The sequence below is a fragment of the Durotheca rogersii genome (assembly GCF_024521655.1).
Source record: "Durotheca rogersii strain YMJ 92031201 chromosome Unknown GGS23scaffold_14, whole genome shotgun sequence".
Lineage (NCBI taxonomy): Eukaryota > Fungi > Ascomycota > Sordariomycetes > Xylariales > Xylariaceae > Durotheca > Durotheca rogersii.
The window spans coordinates 429,398-449,822 of NW_026251245.1; the positions used below are offsets into that span (position 1 = coordinate 429,398).

Here is a 20,425-nt window from a genome sequence, read left to right on the forward strand (position 1 = left end):
GACAACGCGGACCGAGACAGAGCCTTGCGTAACTAAGCAAAGGAACGTGAGGAGACAAGAGAGAGGGGGTACGTGTGTGTGTTTGTGCGTGTGTGTGTGTGTGTATGTGTGTATGCGTATGTGTATGTAGGAGAGCAGAAGACAAGGAAATAGAAGCAGTTTTTTCGTCAACGTTACCGAGTTGCAGAGGAGGCAGGATTGACAGACGCTGAGACTCGTATGCTTATCCGGCCAGTCGAGGAGCCATAGTCAATCTCTGCCTTGTTTTCGTCTCTTCTTGACTGGGGCATGTTTGCCTGGTGACTGACTGACTTGGCTCCTCGAGTTTTCCTTGTATACCCCAGCGTGTACGGATCTGTTGTACGGTGGGACGTGAATGGTGTGCCAAGGTATTGATTGTATTCTCATACCTGTAGCGAACCTAGACTACAATATATACCAGGCGCTTATCCATTGCCTACGTATTGCATATGTGTATAGATAAACGCCGAACGAAGATGGAGGGAGGGTATCTCCCTATCGTTGTAGTTACGAAGTAATAGCGCAAAGGGAGGGGAGGAGAAAGAGAGGGGAAGGGGACCCGCCGCTTATCTCGAGAAATATGGCTAGGAGAGACAAGCTCAAGTGATAGGTTATTGTTATCAATAACGTCTACTATGGAGCCTCAGCTGGCAGAGGGGGACTCGACGAGGAGGAGGAGGAGGAGGAGGAGGAGGAGGAAGAGTAGGTAAAGTAGGAGGGGGGGGGGGGGGGGGGCAACGCGGGACCTATGCTCCCTCCCTCACCTTTTTCATCCTTTTTTTAATCGCCATTAGGTATTCTTCAACCTTCAGTCTCTAACCTCTGCCACTCTTCTCGCCCACCACTCACTTACACTTGCGCTGCACGCGTACACCCGCACGCCTACACTTACACGGACCTAGAACATACACATTATCTATATCGGGTCTATCGGGCAGCATCGTCTCGCGCGGGTAGACACATCACGTCCACCCACCCGCCAACAACGACCTGCACCCACATGCATGCGCGCCGACGGTAGGAGCGGCAACAGGAACAACGGCACCGACAATGGATGATGCAAAGGGACTCGCCCTGGCCATCGAGGAGGCCAGGATCGGGTACGCGGAGGGCGGCATCCCGGTACGTGCTTCTGCCTTGCCCTCAGCGGAAGGGTGATATCAGGTGACTGTGTAGTGGGCGCCGTCCGCATCTATCTATCTGCCCCTCTAACCCCCCCTTGCCTAACTCCCTACATGCACACACAACCGTGTATATATACTGACGAGATGCGCAGATCGGCGCGGCGCTCGTCGCCGCCGACGGGAGCGTCCTCGGCCGCGGACACAACATGAGGGTGCAGAAGGGCGACCCGATCCTCCACGTACGTACTGCACCTTGGCCCCCTCCTTCCTTCCCCACGGATCCCCGTCTCTCTGTCTCCTCCCCCCCCCTCGTTCGCGCACACCGGACCGACGGCGTAGCTAGGGCGAGATGTCGTGCCTCCAGAACGCGGGCCGCCTGCCGGCGTCCGCGTACCGCGGCAGCACCATGTACACGACGCTGTCGCCCTGCGACATGTGTAAGCGGCCTCCTCTCCTTATCCCCGTCCCTGTGCCCGCCTTCTCCCAGGCCTCGCGCTGCCTCGGCTCGCGGCGCCTCCTCCCCGCCCTTACTTGCCGCCGCACTCTGCTTCGGCACCCCCTTGCCTTCCTACGTGCGAGAGGAAGAAAGGAGATAGCAGGCCGCCGGAGGGAAGGGGGAAAAAGAAAGAAGAAAGCAGGGGAGAAAAACAGCGCGCACCGCTAAGACAGAGCCGACTACGATAGGCACCGGCGCCTGCATCCTCTACGGCGTGGCGCGCGTCGTGATCGGCGAGAACCGCACGTTCCGCGGCGGCGAGGCGTACCTGGCGCGCCGCGGCGTCGAGGTGGTGGTCGCCGACGAGCCCGCCTGCCGCGAGCTGATGGCCCGCTTCATCGCCGAGCAGCCCGACCTGTGGTGCGTCTCCCCCTCCCTTCTTTTTCTTCTTCTTCTCTCGCTGCGGCTATAGAACAGAGAGAAGAGGGGAAAAGAAAAGAAAAGAAAAAGAATACTGACGCTCGGTCGGCAAAGGAACGAGGATATCGGCGTCGAGGAGAGGGTGTACTCCCGCGAGAACGAGGAGGGCGCTGAGACGGGCGCGGGGAAGGGGCCTGGACAGGCATGAGAGGGGGAGTTGCGGGCATACTGTGTCTCATGGCCGCCGGTCCAAGCCGCGCAGGTTGAAAAGCGCGAATGGCATATGTACAGGGATACTAGGTAGTCCGCCTACGGCTTCGCAAAATCGTCGCCGACCGGCGTGGGCGAGGGTAGCGCGCGCACGGCCTCTTCCGGTTCTGGCAGGTCGAGAAGCGAGGCGGTGAATGCGTGGGTAGTACTCGCGACGAGACGGGAGCTACGTTGCCATCTCGACAGCCTATCGATAGATTTCTTTCTATATGGCCTCTGAGCCGAAGTCTCACTTCAGACCCCCCTCCTTCCCTGCTGCTAATAGGCAAGGGGCCGCCATGCTCGAATACATACTGCGAGACACGCTTGGCCCGACCGGCCTACGGTCTCGCTTTTCGTCTCCGTAGGCGCGCCGCCTGCATGCGTAGAGCTGATCTTGAAGGGCTCATCCCAGCGCTGTCTCAGACACCGCCACGCTGCCTCGGTAGGTATATGTGTGTCTGTCTCTCGTCGTTCCGGTCACCGCTTGACCCTCCCTCCCTTCCTAGCGCCGATCAGCCTCCCAGCCGCTCAGTCGTGGTCCTCCTCCTCGGCGCCGGGGCACCCATCCATGGCGGCGTCGGGGTAGGCGCACTTGCACCAGAAGCAGTAGGCGTGGCGGTCGCGCAGGTAGGCGACGAGGCGGCGCAGGCGCTCGCCGGCGTCGAGCGCGGCGAACGCGTCGAGCTCCGGGTCGTCCTCGTCGAGGTCGACGTCGGCGACGAACACCGCTGCCGCCGCCGTCCGCTCGTCCGCGTCCCCGTCTGAGTCCCCCTCCGACGCCGCGTACCCCGGTAGCCCGCCCCGCGCCCCCACCCCCGCCGACGCCGCGTGCCGCTGCCGCCGGTCGCGCTCCGCCTCCTCGCGCCCCCGCACCAGCCCCCGCCACACCACCGGGATCGACTTGAGCGGCCGCGCGCCCTTGCTCTTCTCCGGCTTCCTCCTCCTCCGCTCCTCCTCCTCTCGCGTCGCAGCCTCTCCTTCCCCCTCCGCCTCCTCCGCCTCCTCGTCCATCATCTCGCACACCTTCATACCCGCGTAGAACAGCCGCTCCTGGCGCGCGGTCTCGCGCTCGCGGCGCACGCGGGCGCGGAACTCGTCCGGGTCGCCGCGGCGCCTCTTCGCCGCCCCCTCCTCGTCATCCCCCAGCGCCACCCCGGCCGCCGCCGCCGCCTCGTCGAGCCGGCGCTTGCGCAGCGCGTCGAGCCCGATGCCGCCGCGGTCCTCCTTGGGCTCGGGGCGCAGCGGCTCCTCGAGCCGGGTCCACAGGCGCCGCGCGTCGTCCGCCGCCGCCGCCGCCGCACCCCCCTCGGCGTTAGCTCCGGCCCCGGCCCCGGCCCCGGCCCCCAGCGCGCCCCCCGCGAACCCCATCTTCGCCATCATCGCCAGCCCCTTGCTGCGCCGCGCCGCCGCCCCCGACAGCAGCGACCGCGACAGCGCCGCCTCCCGCGCCGCCCGCTCCTCCGCCGCCCGCTCCGCCTTCGACGCCACCCGCCCCCGCCGCTCGCCCTCGCGCCGGAGCCGCTGCCGCCGCTGCAGCGAGGTCTCCGGCCCCCCGCCCCCGCCGAAGCTGCTGTCGTCGTCGAGCCCGAACGTCATGTTCATGTAGTCGTCCTCGTCGTCTTCCGAGCCCGCCGCGGCCCGGCCCGGCTGGGTGGAGGCTGGCGCGGCCATTGGCGGTTGCAGGTCACGGGCGGTGAGCGAGTTGGTGTCCCTGGTTGTTGTTTGCGTGCGTGGGTGTGTATTTTTGTGCGAGGGGATAGGACGGGCGGAGAGGCGTGTGTGGTGTTGGCGAGGGGGGATGGATGGGTGCGATTGTTGCATGAGATGATGGTGTAGTGTTCTCGATTCCGTGCTGGTTCTAGTGATTAGGAGGCGGTCTCGGTAGAGAGTCCGGCTGAGCGTGGATATGATGATTGTGGATGTAGTGGGCAGCTGAAGCTCCCATTAAATCATAGGTAGATGATTGTAGCTGTATGCCGACAAACCCGGTATAATGATATTCTCCATACCGATATGCCCGACACAACGGTGGCATTTGGTTATGCAAGATATGTCTCCGGTATAGGTACCTAATCTACCTAGGTAGGTACCTACGCGCACCTACCATCATAGGTACCTAGGTATCTACTGGCGTAGCCTCCGGCGCTAGTCCTGGTTGGGGAATATGCTTACAGTAGCTCGATAGCCATAGCGGGAGGGGGGGGTCTATCGACAGTATGTCTGCAATACTGACACGGTATGGAAGTAGTCTTCAAATGAGGTCATAATGACGAGCTCTTTCATTCGGTATAAGATACTTACAGCAAAGGTCATGGTACGGATTTTATCATAGTTTAATATGAGCATTACGTTGTAGTCATTCTAATAAGGTAGGTATTCGTTACCTTCTCGATATCCCATCGATTCGGACATGCATTCTAGCTTGACATTATATAGGACAGCCATTCTATCCTTAGAAAGAGCTACTAGATTGATATGGCGTTCGTATTGTACCTATGTCGCATCCTGAGTCTAATTCGCTTTAGTGTCGCGATGGAAATACTTTCAGCTGTAGTGATCCTTTCTAGGGAGGGTGATAGTGCGTGACATAGTGTCGACAGACCCCCATCCCCCCGTATGGAGGTTTTCCTGACTGAACGGGCGATTATACGGCTACCTGTTCCTTCGTGCCGCCGTCGTCGTGGGCCCGTCTCATTATCTGTACATAGGTAGAACAGAGACGTAAAATATACTTCCTTCCTTCCCCCCGTATGGAGGTTATTCGATAGTTATGGCCACTGCCTGTCCGTGCATGGAATAGGTACATGGGGTACACAAGGATATATGAGTACATAATTGGATTAGGTACATAGGTCCGTAGGTATTTTACGAATACATAGGTACCTACCTAGGTACAGGAGGTACCTATGTAGGTTCCCTCGCATCATCATCTCATGCACGGCCGACGGGAAACGGTTCTATTAATGGACGTGCTCAAAAAAGCGGAACGGGTTCCCCAGTCGCTGCATGGGAGGTACTCGATACTCCGGGATCGTGGGTTACTGCAGGTTACCCGCCTACGTCAAGGCAAGCGCCTGATGTACTCACCACCTAGGTACCTACCGAACTGTCTGCTGGGGCGCTATCGACATTAGGTAGTGTAGATACTTACACCAGAATAAAGAAAACAGACACTGCCATATTCGTGAATTATCGTAGGAGCTTTGAAGAAGCCAGCATGTAGGCAAGTCCAACGTAAGGCATTCAGATTCATCAAACCCCCTCTGCCGCGATTGAGCGGGGAACGGGATCTTCTACAATTCCTTCTCCTTTTTGGCTCCCAGAGCTGATCGCGACATTGCTTATACCTAGATAAAAGTAGTATGGCCGCCTTAGGTACTCCTCGCCGGCCCCCGTCCTGCTAGTCTCGCTATTTAAGCAGGAGACCGAAATATAATGGTACAAGTTATCCGCACGCCGTCCGCTCATTAACCGCCTCCTTCTATACGTCGTCGTCAGGGAGCTCGTCGATCACCTCCTCCACCGCCTGTATTAGCTCGTCGATGTCCGGCCGCTCGCTCGGCTCGACCTTGAGGCATTTCCGGACCACCTCCTTGATGGGCTCGCTGATCGCCCCATCGTCGCGGGATGCGCCGCCGCCTGCGCCGCCTGCCGTCGCCTTCCCCTTCTTTTGGCCCCGAGGGCTCTCGTCGGGGAATCGCCAGTCCCCGCCCAGCACGCACATGCTGAGACTTCCGCCCGTCTCGTCGCTGCGCATCTCGAAGGGTGATTTGCCCACGAGGCAGGCGTACAGCGTGCAGCCTAGCGACCAGATGTCCACCTTGGTATCGATCACCGCCCCCGTCTTCACGTCAAAGAGCTCGGGTGCCCGGTAGGGCATCGTGCTGTGTTCCGCCGCGATGTCTTGCGTGGCGATGGCCAGAGACCGCGACGTTATGGGGATGGGCGATTCGGAGATGGAGCCGAGATCCATCAGAATCGGTTGCGATCCGGAATCGTCGATCATGATATTGCCTTACGGAGGGGAACCTGCTGTTAGCAAAAATGGGGCTTCGCGCCGAATGTCGGATGGGGGAAGCTCACCTGGCTTGATATCCCGGTGGGCATAGGATCTCTGCTCGCCGGGCGCCGCCACCTCTTGATTGACTATCAGCGGTTTAGCCTGCTCCGTCTCGTCATCGGCATCGGCAGCAGCGACGGCCTTGTTTCGCTTTCCTCCCCCGCCTCGGCCATCCTTGGCGGCCTTCGCACTCCCCATCTCCATGCGCTCCCCGCCCCGGGGCGCCTGGTATTGATGCATGTATTTGAGGGCCTCGCACACGCCGAGGAAGAGGCGCATAAGCTCCTTTTCGGGGAATTTCGTGTGGTTTACTAGGTTCGCATTGATGATATCTTGCAGGTTTCCCCGTCTATAATATGGCAGCAGCACGTAGACCGTTTTCGACTCGGCGTCGTTCCGCTCGCTGGCGATCGAGTAGTCGATGCTGTGGATGATGGAGGGCGTGTGGGCGAAGGTCTTGTACGCCTCCACTTCTCGCATCGCTTGCTGGACGGATTCGGCGCCGAAGGGACATCGGATCTTCTTGAGGGCGAATAGCTCCGCCGTCGACGTGTCTTGAACGAGGTATACGTAGCTGAAACCCCCCTCTCCCAGCAGGCGCAGAATCTTGAAGGATCGGCTATTGATTTTTAGGGTGGGCGATCCGGGGAAGCAATTCAGACAATTGCCAAACGAGTAGAAGAGGTCAAGCAGGATCTGCGCCATGGTGGGCCTAAAAAAAAAAAGAGGAAATGAATAGCGGGATCCCTTTGCGACAGCGTCTTTGGAGCTGTGAGGGGCGAGATTTTCTGTGCCGACGGGAACTGGTGTCGAGATGGAATCGCAGGATGTGGGTTGGAACGGGCCAGCCGGATGGTTCAGGCGGTTGCGCAGTTCCTAGGCCTCCTACTAAGCTTCAACCTAAGGCGAGGGAGGGAGAAATCAGAAAGGCAGGACAACGAGCGAACGATCACAGTTTAGGTAGGCATTGAGCTGCCAAAACAGCATGGCGGGTGAGACTGTGTTCAAGATGGTGTAACTAATGGTAATGCGGGAGTGTGTGAGTGTGCGTGTGAGAGGACGTCGAGACGAGACGAGCTGGTGTAAATGGGGTGGATAAATGGGGTGGATCGGTGACCGGCCTGGAGCTGTGAGACTCCCAGGTTGTCTGCTCATACCGGAGTGGCGTAGTACGGTGCTGCGCCACAAACCGCGGGTGACTCGGGGACCTGGTGAACACGCACATCCGTTTCTACGCATAGCAATGAGATTGTCACATCATACGGCTGTAGCCAATGCTCGGTTGCGTACTAAGCTGGATAACTGAACTTGGACATCAGACTCGGCGTTACCGGGCCACAGTGGACGTTACTCGAACGAACAAAACCGGTATAAAACAATTTGCCCAACTTTACTATATATTAGCTCCAGGGCAGCAGACCCGTATTACGTAAACGTGGTCTAGAACAGCTTTGATGGATTTTGTACCTAGCGAGCAGAAGCTCTCTCTCTGCCACTCACTCACACTACCTCCTCTAACCAGGCTTTTTGTCTAGTTATTTTATTTTATTTTATTTTAGTTATTCACAATAGAGACTCCCTAGTATTTATCATCTAATTAGCCGGACCTGTTCTTCGAAGCAGGCATTTGCCGTCTCACAAGTCCTCTCGCTCTCTCTCTCCGCTTCGCGACACGCCATGAAGCTCCCCTATCAGTGTCTAAGCCGGCTCGGGCCGGGCTCCATCTTCTGCGCCGCCCGGGGGGCCAGCATCTGCACCTTCGACCTCGGTGCAGAGCCTCCGTTCGTCGCATCGTGGACACATCCCCTGGCGAGGGCTCCCCCGAAGGCTGCGGCTGCTCGCGAAGAGCAAGAGCCCGCCGAGCAGGGTGGCGACCAGCCCCCGCCCAAGAAGCGGAGGCTCGACCCGAGCGAGGACAGGAACCCCCCCGATGCCGAGGGGGCGGATGGCAAAGCCGCGGCCGAAGCGGCACCGCCTGCACCGGACGGCGGCGCGCAGGAGGTGAAGCCGAAGCCGAAGCCGAAGCCAAAGCACAACCCCCGAGGCCAGGGGTCGGAACTGCCGTTCGTCACCATCCTGGCAGCCACCGAAGACGGGAGCCATGTCGTCGCGGTCACCGGCCAGGACAAAACGCTGTGGACGTTCGAGCACGACGGCGGGGGCGTGCTCAAGGAGCTCAGTCAAAGGTATCCTACCTCTCTTCCCCCCTTCTCTTTCCCCTGAAGCGTCCCCGCTAGAAGACCTGGTCTCAACTCAAGACACGCACCGCGCGCAGAGCCATGCCCAAGCGCCCCAGCTCCGTCGCCATCACCAGCACCGCGAGCGGGCTTACCATCCTGTGCGCGGACAAGTTCGGCGACGTCTACGCCCTCCCGCTCGTCCCCTCCGCCTCCCCCGCTCCCCCCCCTAGCGCGGACCCGGCCACCCCCACCCCTATCTCCGCCGGCGCGCCCCCCGCCGGGCCCGCGAAGCCCGCCGCGAACCGGTTTACGGTGCACTCGAAGCGCAACCTGCGCGCGCTGGAGGAGCAGCAGCGGCTGCTCGCGAACCGGCCGCGCGAGCCGGCCGCCGCGGCGTCGCGGGACGGCCCCGCCTTCGCGCACGAGCTGGTGCTCGGGCACGTGTCGATGCTCACGGCGCTGGTAGTCGCCTCGTTCCCGCCTCCTACGCCCTCCTCTTCTTCTTCTTCCGCCCCCGCCAGCCCCTCCTCCGCCCCCGCCCCGTCCGGCGCCGGCGCCACCCGGCCCTACATCATCACGGGCGACCGCGACGAGCACATCCGGGTGTCGCGCGGGCTGCCGCAGGCGCACGTCGTCGAGGGCTACTGCCTGGGCCACGCCGCCTTCGTCGCCGCGCTGTGCGCCCCGCCGTCGCGCCCCGGCCGCCTCGTCTCCGCCGGCGGCGACGACCACCTCCTCCTCTGGGACTGGCCCGCCCGCCGCCTGCTCCGCCGCGTCGACCTGCTCGCCCGCGCCCGCGCCCTCGTCCCCGACGCCCCCCGCGTCGCCGCCTCGCGCCTCTACTCGTACGTCGACGGCGGCGGCAGCGATCCCTCCTCCCCGTGCTACGTCCTGGCCATCTGCGAGCTGTAAGTCGAGCCCGTTCCCCCCCCCCCCCCCTTTCCCGCTCTCCCCCATTTCTTCGTCGCCTCACCTCACCTCACCTCAACACGACGAACCAACTCAACTCACCGTCCGCGACAGCGTCCCCGCGCTCTTCATCTTCGAGCTGCCGCCCGACGGCTCCACTCTCGCACATGTCCAGACCCTGGCCCTGCCCGGCGTGCCGCTCGACGCCGTCGTCGTCCCGCAGCCTCCGCCCGCCACGGAGGCCCCGCCCCTCTCCGTGCTCGTCGTCGCTGTCGACCCGCGGGCGGACCAGGAGGAAGCGGGGGCGGGGGCGGGGATGCAGGCGGAGCTCGATTCCCCGTCGCACCTGCTCCTGTACGAGCGCGAGGGCCCGCACGCGGCGACCTGGGTCCGCCGCGGGGCCGTCGCCGCCGCGGGAGGCGGCAGAGATCATCTGGACATCTCCCGTGCCGAGCTCGACGCGATCTTATACCCGGTCGGGAACCTGCGCAAGACCGAGTTCGAGCTCGAGGACGACGCCGAGGGCCCCCCTGCCCCCGGCCTGGGCGAGGAGGGGGCCGAAATGCCTGCCTAGGTTAGGTCCAGGCCTCCTCCGTCCCGGTCGAGTCAATACGAAAGTTAGGCGCTTCTGAAACCCTCCCCGTGTGATCGCGTATTGTGTACGCTGGCTGTTACTGCCATTCTATCGTGCATGACAGACTCCGCCGGTCGCGAAGAGGAGGAATTGCCCCTCGTCTAGGGGAGCGGAGGAAGTCACCGACGCGCAAGGTGCTCAGAGCCTACTTTGTCTAGGAGTGCGCTGCTATCCTGGAAAGGCAAGCACCAATTCACACACAAATCAACGTGGCTGCAGCGGTAACGGCAATGTCGGAGACGACGATAATGCAAATAAGTATCGGATTAAAGCACATCTGTCCGTTATTCCTCTATGATCCGTCTTAACGCCAGCTCGTAAAAAAGCGTCACGAGGGGATGACGCCCGGTGTGGTCAATGGTGGATGGGTAGATAGAGAAATAGCCGCAAACAGAGTCACCTACCCTCTCCACTAAGCGAGACGCGGGCTGTCCCTTCGTCGAGCGCGTATCAACCTACCTCGGCATCCCTCTTCTTAACCATGCCAATCCATTCCCCGACTCTGGTTCCGCAAAAACATTACGCCGGGAATGTAGTTTTTTTTTCTACTGGCTCGATAACCACGAGAACCCTCGCAGGGTTAGTAGACGTCGAGTCCTGAAGGAGTTTGGTATCCCTAAAACAGTCGTTCCGTGTTTATTGCGGGGCGCACTGCACCCGTTCTCCGTGAGGGTGGCCGTCCTCATCGTCCTCCTCCATACCGTTCTGACCGCCAAACGCCCGAGCCTGTCCCTGGTTGTCCAAGTCCTCGAGTTCGACGCTGTCTGTCATGGCGTCCGTGGGAGGGATGTTCTGCAGCGACGGGGCTGGGAGTATCTTTCGCAGGGCCTCGAAAGCTGCGGGATCTGCCGTCCAATTACGGTCGGGGAACTTGACGGAGAATTGTATGTACATGTTGCCGAAGTCGTGGTGCCGGTGAGATGGCATACCTTGCCCGCGCAGCATCTTCACGGCATCTGTAAAATTGCCATGGTTAGCATCGACATCGGGTTTGAGAGGGTGAAATGCGGGGATAAAGCACCTTGCGCGATGGCTTCGCCAGGCTGGATCTCTACATTTAGCCACCTATCATCGAGATGCTCGATGTAAACGGTGCCGCCAGCTAGCGCGGTGACGAGTTCGATCTCAGCTCGGTAGAGGATATCGTCTTCTTTTCGGGTGAACCGAGGGTGGGGCTTCTGCTCAATCTCGAAGACCACGTCCCCGGCCTGGACACCAGGAGCCTGGTCACCCTCGCCCCGGAATTCCACCTTGGTGCCGCTTCTCACTCCGCGATCAACGTGCACGTGGAGTACTTTCCGGTCGACGACGGTCTTCTTGCCGTTGCAAGCCTTACAGCGATCCTTCTCCTTGATGATCTCACCCTCACCATTGCAGTCGGGGCAGACGGTTTGGAACCGTTGGATCATGGGACCCATCTGTCGCATCATGGTCTTCATACCGTGGCCATCGCAGCCGGGGCAGCGTCGGACAGCGCCCTCCTTGCCACCTCGGCCTTCGCACTTGGCACAGATGACGGAGCGTTGTAGTGCGAGCTTCGAGATTTTACCTCGATAAATGTCCTCGAGGGATACCTTGTGGGTGTGGTGGATGGTCCGCGCCTTGGGCGGGCCGCGGGAAGCGCCTCCCATGCCACCAAACATGCCACCCAGGCCGCCGCCGAAGGAGCCGGAGCTGAAGAACTGGGCGAAGAGATCCTCGGCGGCCATGCCCCCACCTCCGGCGGCGCCCTCCAGACCAGCTTCGCCATATTGATCGTAGACGCTGCGCTTCTGGGGATCGGAGAGGATCTCGTAGGCATGTGATATCTCCTTGAACTTCTCCTCGGCAGTTGGGTTGTGTGCATTCTTATCTGCGGGCCTCAGATCAGTACGGCAGAATTGCGTAGACGCGCGGCGCTTTTTGGCTGTGTAACTTACCGGGATGCCACTTCAGGGCACCAGTCTTGTACGCCTTTCGGAGCTCTTGGTCTGTCGCAGTTGGCGTGACCTGGACGGGTAGGATTAGCAATGGGGTTTCGGGGGGGGAGGCTGGGAAGGGAGAGGTTAAGACCAGGAAGCAGAACGTACGCCAAGAGCATCATATAACTTAGTCTCCTTGACCATCTTGTCGTTGTCGCAGAACAAGCCAAGTAAGCGTCCGAATCAAGGGAAGAGAAATGAATCGACGGGTAACGATGACTCGGCTGATTCAGAGAGTATCTGCGGAGGAGAAGAAATGTTAGATCTTGACCAGCCGCCCAAGACAAATAAATTGTTACAGGCAAAACAGAGTAAGGAATGGGAGCGTCTCAGATGTGTATTTCAAAGACAGGAGAGGGAGAAAAGAACCAGATGGCGGTGCCCCACTAAGTGCGCAGATCGGACAGGTTGACGACGCGAGGGGTGGAACAGGGTAGAAGGGACGGGGTGGCCTTTGGGCAGAAGAAACCCTTGGCGGGAACTCACCAATCCAGAACCCCAAGGAGGGGAGGAGGCGGGAGCGAGAGGGTGAATTGGGATCGGGAGAGAGGAAGAAGGCGAGAAGGAGAGGAAGAGGAGGAGAGAAGAGGAGGGAAGAAGAGGGAGGGAGGGAGAGAAGGCGGAGGAGGTTGGCGATTACGAGGCGATGATGCGGACGGAGAGGAAGAGAGGGCAATTGCATACGGGTGCGGATGCGTTTGCGCGAGTGCAGATGTGCGCCGGCGGATGAAGGCAGTGGTGAGGCGTGTGTCTCGAGAGTCTGAGGGCGAGGGCGAGGGCGAGGACGAGGGCGAGGGCGAGGACGAGGGCGAGCGTGGACGTGGAAGAGGACTGGACGGGACGGGATCAGGTAGATCAGAGGATGGAAGATAGGTAGAAGATAGAAGGGGTCCGGTCCTGGCTGCGAATGGTTGGTTCTAGTATGGGCTGGCAGGCAACGGCGGTACTAGATTGGTGGGATGGGTTCGGGGAAGTACCTTGGCTCAGGGCCTCTACGGACAGGGTACGGACTGGGTGGGGAAAGGATTGCTGGAAGGTTCTGGTTGACGAAACCTCCTCGTCTTCTGGCTGTTCTTCCGCTTTCTTCGCCTCGACTGCTTTCTCTGGCCTTCCTTCCCGAGGCGCGCTTACGTGGGGAGAGGTACCTATACATAAAGTACCTCCCTGGGTACCTACCTAGGTAGGTACAGGTAGGTAGGTGGTAGGTACCTAAGGTAGGTAGGCAGAGGCGGGCAGAAAGCAGGCAGCAGAAAGCAGGCAGACGAGACAGGACAGGCAAGGCAGGCTGGCAGGCACTTTACCTACCCAACCTCGCAAGAAGGGCGGGAAACAGGCACACGCACAATACACACGCAGAACGTACCTCGGGCGGGCTCGGTTGGTTCGGTCGGAGGGTCGGCAGCGCAGACGGATAGGGCTGTAGGAGGTAGGTAGGTATATATCCAGGCGACCTCAAGTGCGCGTCAGCTCCGAGAGCCGAAGGGTGCCTGGGAAATGTCGGGGAGAAGAGGAGACGACGACGCAGAAGAACAAGGTAAAGAAGACGGAGAGAGAGCGCGAGAGAATCGGCTCCAGAGTGGATGGATGTGTATGTACGTAGGAGGGGGGGGGGGGACGGGGACGGACAGATTCCTGAGATCGGCAGGAAAAGAAGGCCGACCAGCGCCGAGAGGTTGGTTGTTAGCTGGCAAAGGATGTCGAGTTATGGCAATGCACCGGTTTTGCTACCTCTTTTCCATATGCACAAGAGGGAAAAAAAGATAGGTATCATATCATGGACTAAGTATGCGTCGGCGCTAACAGTTACGTCGGTCAATCCCAGCGCTTCCCACCAACAACCGCAGCTAGAATTCACATTACGACTACTACCTAACCTGCCTCCTACGCAGCACACGTCTGCGACAGCTGAGGGTTTTTTATTGTTACTATTATTCACTGCTACATATACATCCTCTCTCGGCTCAATCGAAGCGCCGCCGCCCAATTACCCCATAGAATCCGATGGAATCGTGGCTTCCACCTCATGTACCTCTGGGGTCACTGTGAGGCTACGTTGCAGCGACTGCCAGGCGGCTTTGGGTGCGGTCTCGTGTGCCTCAGCCTCAACGCTACTTGGAGATACTTCGGACCCCTGCCGCCTCCCTTGCTCGATTCGGCACTGGATCTGCCTTATTGCTGCATGCAATGTGGAGGAGACCCAACACGGGCCATATTCTGCCGTCGCGACGGCCAATCGATGTACACACTAGGTACGTATCTATCTATGCCTATGTATATGTATGTACCTTCATACATTTCCAGACCGCGTCAAGTACAAAAAAGGTGCTGTATATGTAGATGGTATCATGTACCTACAGGTAGGCAAGGCCGCCTTGGGTCCCAACCTTTCATCGCCTTCTGACCGCTAGACCAGGCTCCCTGTCGCGCCCACCACGGAAGCAAGATCTATGAGTATGCGTAGAGAGGAAGAGAGATACGGAAATGGAGGAATGAAGACGCTGCTAACGTGCCTACCTGCCTAGGTATATGTAGTCCGGCTTCTTCTAGCTCGTTCCGGCCGTTTCTCCCACTACCCGACCCGACGGGTCTTCCAGGTGGTATCACGAAGCCATAACTGTAGGTACCTAACCTCCTAATCTATCTGTACATACATGCGTGGTACATATAGTACACACGCTATGCTACACCCCAACTGCATGGGTTGTCTACCTAGGTAAGTAGGTATGTATTCTTTGAGTTAGGCCACCCGCTTAGGCCGCATATATGGAGAGAGAGAGAGAGAGAGAGAGAGAGAGAGAAAAGCCTGGCAGTCGGCCATCGCGATGACGGACATCTATGACACCTCCCGTCCTTACCGAGATTTTCTAGCCACGTGTAATATATAGCTGGTTGGCACCGGGTGGGATACCGATGATGTGTACGGTGGGTTCTCTCGACGCTGTATCCCGTAACGCGTCCCGAGTCGACCTAGGCCGGCAGAGCCGAGCCGTGGAGCGGACGGTAAGACTGCTGTCATCTCCGTGGTAGAGGGGATAGGTAGGCATCGACTTATATTTGGGCGAGAGAAGCAGGAGAGGGGATGGGAGGTGAGTGTGTGTGCCTAGTTGTATGTGGTGATGAGCGCCGAGGAGGGATGTCCCCCAGAATTGACCGTGGGGGAAACTGATAACCTTGGGTACCTATTTATACTTACTACGCATACAGGGACCTGCTACTTTAGGTAGTATAGCTACTAGGTAGGTATATTATAAGATCCCCATTATTGTCGTCGTCTGTCCCGCGCACTAGATTCACACACCCCCATACGTATATATGTGCATACACCGATATCGATATATTTATGCTGTGAATATCGCGCTAGGCGGGCACTGACGTGTGCCGAGATAGGCCGGTTACCAACTTCACAGACAAGTAGGTATGTTACATGAGTATATGTGTATGTATTCTAATTTTATTTTATTTCATAGTATCGGGTTATTCTTTTCCTCCTGGCCATCTACCACCAATCCAGTGCCCACCTGCTTAGGGGTAAGTAAATAGAGCAGGTCTCTAATATATAACTTCGTCGGTACGCACATAATTCTAAGTACACATAGGTAGATACCAAAGCAAGCTCGCTTACCCCTGTACTTACGCGGTTCCTCCCTCTCTTCTCCTCTCGCTTCCCCTTCTTACCAAGCTGATCATTAATCCGCGAATTCGATCTACCTAACGGATTTTCACCCCTAGCCAACTCACCTACCCGGGCATCCAGCCACCTACCTCCATAGCATCCTCCCGCCGGAAAGACTCTGCATAGGTAGTTAGCGTTCCTTTTTTAGTCTCTCTCTTCTTCTTTTTCCTTCAAGCTGTAGCTGGCCAACCCTCCAGCCGTACTAAAGTTAACTGCCCTTGCCCACCCCTCCGCGCCGCTAAGTTGACCATGTATATATATCTACCTACCTACCTAATAGGTATATATACGATATCAGACCGGCGTCGGTCGGGAGTCGTGGCGCCTGTTCCCCTCCTCGCCCCCTCTCATTCCGTCTGATCAGACAGCGTGAGACGCTCAGTCCATCCCGGTCCAGATTCGAGCCTGTCAGCCGCAGGCCACCCTAGCTCGAGCCGACCATGGAGTCAACAACCTTGCAGGTAGGCAGGAATAGGTACTACCTGGCATAGGCACTCTTTTTATGCCTCGTACCGTCTCATCGTGCCATACAGGGGCGGGCAAAAGTACCTACACGACACGACATGATACTTACTACCTTGGGCCTATTATGCACAGTATACCTATAGATAGGTAGGTAGGTAGGTAGTTCAGACCCAGCCGGTGGCGCCTTGAGCACCTAGCACACGGAGTCGGGCACTGCGCAGAAGTCGCTGCTCTGTTGATTTGCGGATTGGGTCTGGCCTTTCTCCCTGTAGGCAGGTATCTACAACAGATATGTGTGTGCGTGTGCTTGGCTCCGCGGCCAGTCCCAGCTTGTCGGCTTGGCGCTGTCAGGATCGAGGCTATTCGGGGATAAGGCTTGGTGTTCAGCTAGGCAAGCCCGCACAGATAGCCGGGTGGTTGCGGGACGAAGTGGACCGTCGTCCCCAGTTCCGACCGACGGGGGCATTCATATGTATTGAGCTATTCTTGGCCACCTACAGGCGGTCGACAACAATCCCACACCTGCTTTCCCTGGTCTGCCGTATACCTATGTTTTTTGGTAATATATGGAGGTGAGTGTAAACGTGCTTGTGTGGGGGTATTGTACGTGTGTGCTGGGTGCGTTATGCCTACCTAGCATCTACTTCCCTCTCCTCCTCTCTTCTCAGATATATCTATCGCCGTTATTACCTGCTAGGTATACTATGCTATACTATGCTATCCTCACCACACTATATTGCACTACACCGCACTATACTACGCTATACGGCACTATAGGTACTGCACTTGTTTCATTATTCTATACCTACTCTGTTAGATTAGTGCCCCACGTGTTTGTTTACCTATATATATATATAATAGCTACCTTCATAAAGGCAGGTATATATGCTAGGAATAGACCAAACGGCGAATACTGCCATCACCTCCCGTGAGACGAGTGCCTACCTCTTATAAGCCGTGGTAGCTGACCTACCTAAATAGTGCATGTGTTAAGAATAGACCCTTACCTATACCTACCTAGCTATTCTCTCGCGAATCGAGGGGAGGTGTGTACCCAACTCTGGCTACCATGCTACCGGGGGGATGGAGCGGTGGGACGCCATCTAGAGCTCGATGATAATGCGCCGAGGCCTGTCCTTACTAATGCAGAGCGCCTCGCTGGCGGGCCACCGCCAGTCAACGCCGCCGTACCAGTCTGCGTGCGAGGTCATCTCGGAGATAACGTCCAACGCGCAGGACAGCCGAATCGAATGAGGGAGCGTGACTCGTCCTAACCCGAGAATATTAGCGCGAGAACACGGGCTTCGGTCGGAAGGCTCTGCGCACCCGGAATACAAATGCGTCGATGATTCTTTTCGGGATGTGTAAGCGAGCCCTCGCCCGGGAGGGCCATGGCACGATGATACCAGTCTTCGGCCAGGTCCATGGACGGAGAGGTAGGTATCTAATACCATCCCCCTTGTCATCCCTAGCGATCCCTGCCGTCGTTATACTTGCAACTCCAGCTTGGTTGCCGGAGGGAGCCCAGACATGGCTACACGCAACGATTTGACATGTGCATTCGAGAAGCTGTGACCGTGCCGCCGGGGCGCCTTGCCCGCCGATGCCACACATGGAGAGGAAGCTATGCATTGGCGACCCCGGCCTACATAAGGCTACATATGTAGGTGTGTGTGTGTGTGTGTGTGAGTGTACGCGTGGGAGTGCGTGTAAGTGCGTAGGTGCTGAGGTGATTCTGGCGGGCGGACGTACCATCGTCCAAGAACGTCTGGAAGGGGACCCTGGCTTGCCTGGCCCCGGCAACCCTCGTCGATTCGCTGTCTCTAGGGTGCCGGGGTGCTTGGTAACGCGATGACTAAGGCCCACCAATCATGAGGGTATTTTGGGATATTCTCGACCCCTAGCCAATGGAGATCGTGGGTGGTGTTCTATTTTCGACTTCTACGGTCAACCCTACCGACGCCTCGCACACCTGTGCACTTACCTACATGACTCCATGTCATCTACATACACCCGCACACACCCATAGGGGCGGGATTTGGATAGTCCCTCTGTCATTAAGGAGGCCAGCTTCCCTACGGTCCCTACCAATCAGGCTGCGCGAATGCAGTCACTTTTCCGGTCAGGCAGAGAGACTGCCGGCCTCTCACCACCCGAGGCATAGTTAACCTTAAAAGACCGTCTCCATGTCGAGATGCTCACTCCTAGGTCAGCGTGCATAGGTACATGGCCCATCTGAGGAGGAAGAGGAGGAGGGGGGTGGAAGTCAGTTCCGTAGCGGTGGGCATAAGGCGGGATCTGGAAACGGCATGTCGGTATTGGTTGCGAGCCCTCGTAGATCCGGAGGTCATAGGGCTGCTCGTATCTCATCCCTGCCTGTCTACCAGGAGAGCGGTCTCCTCCTGTTGCCCGTGGTACGTGGAGGTATATAACATGTCACTTTGTTCCCGCTAGGCCCCTCCCAGACCGTCAAATAATAGTAGTTCTTCTCCCGGAAATTTCCAAAGGAAAAGAAGTCCATCTCATCGTAGGGCTGCAGACCGCCGATATCCTGCTGGCGCCATGGAAAAGACGAACACGGCCTCGACAGCATCAACCAGGGCCAAAGCGCCCAAGAAGAGAAATAGTGACGCACGTAAGGAGCAGAACAGAATCGCGTCTCGCGCGTATCGTAAGTCGCCCAAGCCAGCCCTAGTTATTACCTTAGGATGCGTCGCTGACAGCGACTTTCCAGGAGAGAAGCGGAAGCAAAAGCTGGCCCTATTGGACGAGATCCTCAAGTCCGACTCTCAGACAGATTCGATGAGTTCGGTGTCGGACGATACTGAGGGCTATACCGGACCGTGGCCGTTCCCCCAAAGTAGGCATGCGTCAAACAGTCCCATCCCCACGACGCTCTCCACGCCTCCCGCCGCTACGTCGTGGCCGACGACGAGTCAGCCCATGTCGTCGGACGTCCAGGGTTACGGCCACAACATCTACGACGGCTGGATGAGCTGCTTCGACCGGCCGGACAACGCGCTGCCTACTAGCAACGACTACGTTCACCAGCTCATCACCACCGAAATCCCGGACCATCCTTCTCCCCCATACGGCATGCAGCCTATGCCGTCGATAACATCAACGCCGCCGACACCGCCTCTGCCGCTGGACCCGATGCTTGTTGCTAATCACGTTGTGCCACACCACCACTCGCATCCCGTCCCGAACCAGAGCCTGTCCGGCCCGCCCGGCCTCCCGGTCTACGGGGACGACGAGATCCAGCGACAGCTGTGGGTGTCTAGCCTCAAGGATGACGCGTTGATGGCGCTGGAGAGGTTCGCTGAGTACAGCCATGTGCAGCAACGGCAGGTCCTGAGCCTGATACAGAAGAGGAGAAGTCTGCCGCAGAACGCTACCGACGACCAAGGTATGGAGTTTAGATATCTGGCCTGCCAAGGTACGCCTCCAAGTAAGCTACCGACGTTGTCCGCGCCAATATCCACGCCATGGTCCCCCAAATGATAGCGACGTCACGCTGACTTCCCCTCTCTCTAGCACAATTCGCAAGCACCGACTACCGAAAGTACCAGAGCCCTCGGCACGACTCCAGGTAGCTTGCTCCAGGCGCTCACCGTGAAGACGCTTGACTCCGAGGTCGCGTAGACCGCATGCTCGGCTCCCCGACGACCCCTCCTTGTGGGTTCTTCATGGCCCCAGTCAAAATTTGAATTACCTATACGCATATCCGTCCACTCACTCCACGAATCGCCCGGCGAAATTCTTCAGCCGACAACGGTTGACGATGACTCCCGGGACGATTCAGTGACTACATGGGAAGAGAGGTGGTCTCGCGAGCTACTATCTGCATCGGCGAGATGTTGTGACGATGTGACTGGGGGATACGTGGCGGAAAAGGTTGCCTCCCTCCTCCAGGCATCTACGGTCGTAAGCCTAACTATAGTCAAGTTAAGGCAGTAGCGACAGCAGCCAACACCGGGAAGAGATCGCATCGCCGAGCCTCGGGAAGCAGACGAAGGCGGGGGCACGAAGAAGCTCTACGGCCCATCAACGCCCTCCCTCTTCCCAGTACACCCCGCTGTGATGGGGGTAGCAGCACGGTAGGGTGCATCCATCGGTCTAGGCGTTTATCTGTGTTCAACTGGCACAACTTGCGATATGACCTCACTTGGGAGTGAGACGGACCAAATGAGAAGGGGGGAGGGAGGGTACCGCAGTAAAGGGGGTAAGGAAAAAAAGGACACCGGCTCAAAGGCTTAACTACCTACCAAGCCAACCCCGATAGACAAA

At 58.2% G+C, this 20,425-nt stretch overlaps 7 protein-coding genes across 7 annotated transcripts; 3 read left to right on the forward strand and 4 right to left on the reverse strand.

Annotated features, from left to right (window-relative positions):
- The first annotated feature begins 784 nt into the window (after window positions 1-784).
- GGS23DRAFT_110363 (putative cytosine deaminase) lies at window positions 785-2,420 on the forward strand. The gene is made up of 5 exons (XM_051510990.1): window positions 785-1,143; window positions 1,298-1,384; window positions 1,489-1,582; window positions 1,830-2,001; window positions 2,116-2,420. The coding sequence occupies exons 1-5, from the start codon at window positions 1,072-1,074 to the stop codon at window positions 2,207-2,209; spliced, it is 519 nt and encodes a 172-aa protein (XP_051370893.1). The 5' UTR covers window positions 785-1,071; the 3' UTR covers window positions 2,210-2,420.
- Window positions 2,421-2,781: 361 nt separating this feature from the next.
- Window positions 2,782-3,924, reverse strand: GGS23DRAFT_597800 (uncharacterized protein; the record flags this gene model as incomplete). The annotated part of the gene is made up of 1 exon (XM_051518676.1): window positions 2,782-3,924. The coding sequence occupies one exon, from the start codon at window positions 3,922-3,924 to the stop codon at window positions 2,782-2,784; it is 1,143 nt and encodes a 380-aa protein (XP_051370894.1).
- A 1,540-nt stretch (window positions 3,925-5,464) lies between these two features.
- Window positions 5,465-7,431, reverse strand: GGS23DRAFT_573147 (kinase-like protein). Its single transcript, XM_051516666.1, has 2 exons — window positions 6,337-7,431; window positions 5,465-6,267 (listed from the first exon to the last, which is right to left on the reverse strand). Exons 1-2 carry the CDS (start codon window positions 7,016-7,018, stop codon window positions 5,735-5,737), a joined length of 1,215 nt encoding a protein of 404 aa, XP_051370895.1. The 5' UTR covers window positions 7,019-7,431; the 3' UTR covers window positions 5,465-5,734.
- Window positions 7,432-7,742: 311 nt separating this feature from the next.
- Window positions 7,743-10,482, forward strand: GGS23DRAFT_610860 (uncharacterized protein). The gene is made up of 3 exons (XM_051520356.1): window positions 7,743-8,499; window positions 8,589-9,401; window positions 9,517-10,482. The coding sequence occupies exons 1-3, from the start codon at window positions 7,991-7,993 to the stop codon at window positions 9,974-9,976; spliced, it is 1,782 nt and encodes a 593-aa protein (XP_051370896.1). The 5' UTR covers window positions 7,743-7,990; the 3' UTR covers window positions 9,977-10,482.
- GGS23DRAFT_610864 (DnaJ domain-containing protein) lies at window positions 10,327-12,141 on the reverse strand (the record flags this gene model as incomplete). Its single annotated transcript, XM_051520357.1, has 4 exons — window positions 10,327-10,992; window positions 11,058-11,888; window positions 11,956-12,025; window positions 12,106-12,141. 4 exons carry the CDS (start codon window positions 12,139-12,141, stop codon window positions 10,673-10,675), a joined length of 1,257 nt encoding a protein of 418 aa, XP_051370897.1. The 3' UTR covers window positions 10,327-10,672.
- On the reverse strand, window positions 12,053-12,791 carry GGS23DRAFT_110481 (uncharacterized protein). The gene has a single exon (XM_051510991.1). It carries the CDS (start codon window positions 12,677-12,679, stop codon window positions 12,293-12,295), a length of 387 nt encoding a protein of 128 aa, XP_051370898.1. The 5' UTR covers window positions 12,680-12,791; the 3' UTR covers window positions 12,053-12,292.
- Window positions 12,792-18,601: 5,810 nt separating this feature from the next.
- Window positions 18,602-19,905, forward strand: GGS23DRAFT_110623 (uncharacterized protein). The gene is made up of 3 exons (XM_051510992.1): window positions 18,602-18,806; window positions 18,870-19,586; window positions 19,673-19,905. The coding sequence occupies exons 1-3, from the start codon at window positions 18,698-18,700 to the stop codon at window positions 19,729-19,731; spliced, it is 885 nt and encodes a 294-aa protein (XP_051370899.1). The 5' UTR covers window positions 18,602-18,697; the 3' UTR covers window positions 19,732-19,905.
- The last annotated feature ends 520 nt before the right edge of the window (window positions 19,906-20,425 follow it).

Coding starts and splice junctions, on each gene's coding strand:
- GGS23DRAFT_110623 (XM_051510992.1), top strand. CDS start 18,698: ATGGAAAAGACGAACACGGCCTCGACAGCATCAACCAGGGCCAAAGCG. Junction 18,807..18,869: donor AATCGCGTCTCGCGCGTATC/GTAAGTCGCCCA, acceptor GCGACTTTCCAG/GAGAGAAGCGGAAGCAAAAG. Junction 19,587..19,672: donor CTGCCAAGGTACGCCTCCAA/GTAAGCTACCGA, acceptor CCCTCTCTCTAG/CACAATTCGCAAGCACCGAC.
- GGS23DRAFT_573147 (XM_051516666.1), bottom strand. CDS start 7,018: ATGGCGCAGATCCTGCTTGACCTCTTCTACTCGTTTGGCAATTGTCTG. Junction 6,268..6,336: donor CCACCGGGATATCAAGCCAG/GTGAGCTTCCCC, acceptor CCCCTCCGTAAG/GCAATATCATGATCGACGAT.
- GGS23DRAFT_610860 (XM_051520356.1), top strand. CDS start 7,991: ATGAAGCTCCCCTATCAGTGTCTAAGCCGGCTCGGGCCGGGCTCCATC. Junction 8,500..8,588: donor CTCAAGGAGCTCAGTCAAAG/GTATCCTACCTC, acceptor CACCGCGCGCAG/AGCCATGCCCAAGCGCCCCA. Junction 9,402..9,516: donor GTCCTGGCCATCTGCGAGCT/GTAAGTCGAGCC, acceptor CGTCCGCGACAG/CGTCCCCGCGCTCTTCATCT.
- GGS23DRAFT_110363 (XM_051510990.1), top strand. CDS start 1,072: ATGGATGATGCAAAGGGACTCGCCCTGGCCATCGAGGAGGCCAGGATC. Junction 1,144..1,297: donor ACGCGGAGGGCGGCATCCCG/GTACGTGCTTCT, acceptor CGAGATGCGCAG/ATCGGCGCGGCGCTCGTCGC. Junction 1,583..1,829: donor GCTGTCGCCCTGCGACATGT/GTAAGCGGCCTC, acceptor CGACTACGATAG/GCACCGGCGCCTGCATCCTC.
- GGS23DRAFT_110481 (XM_051510991.1), bottom strand. CDS start 12,679: ATGCAATTGCCCTCTCTTCCTCTCCGTCCGCATCATCGCCTCGTAATC.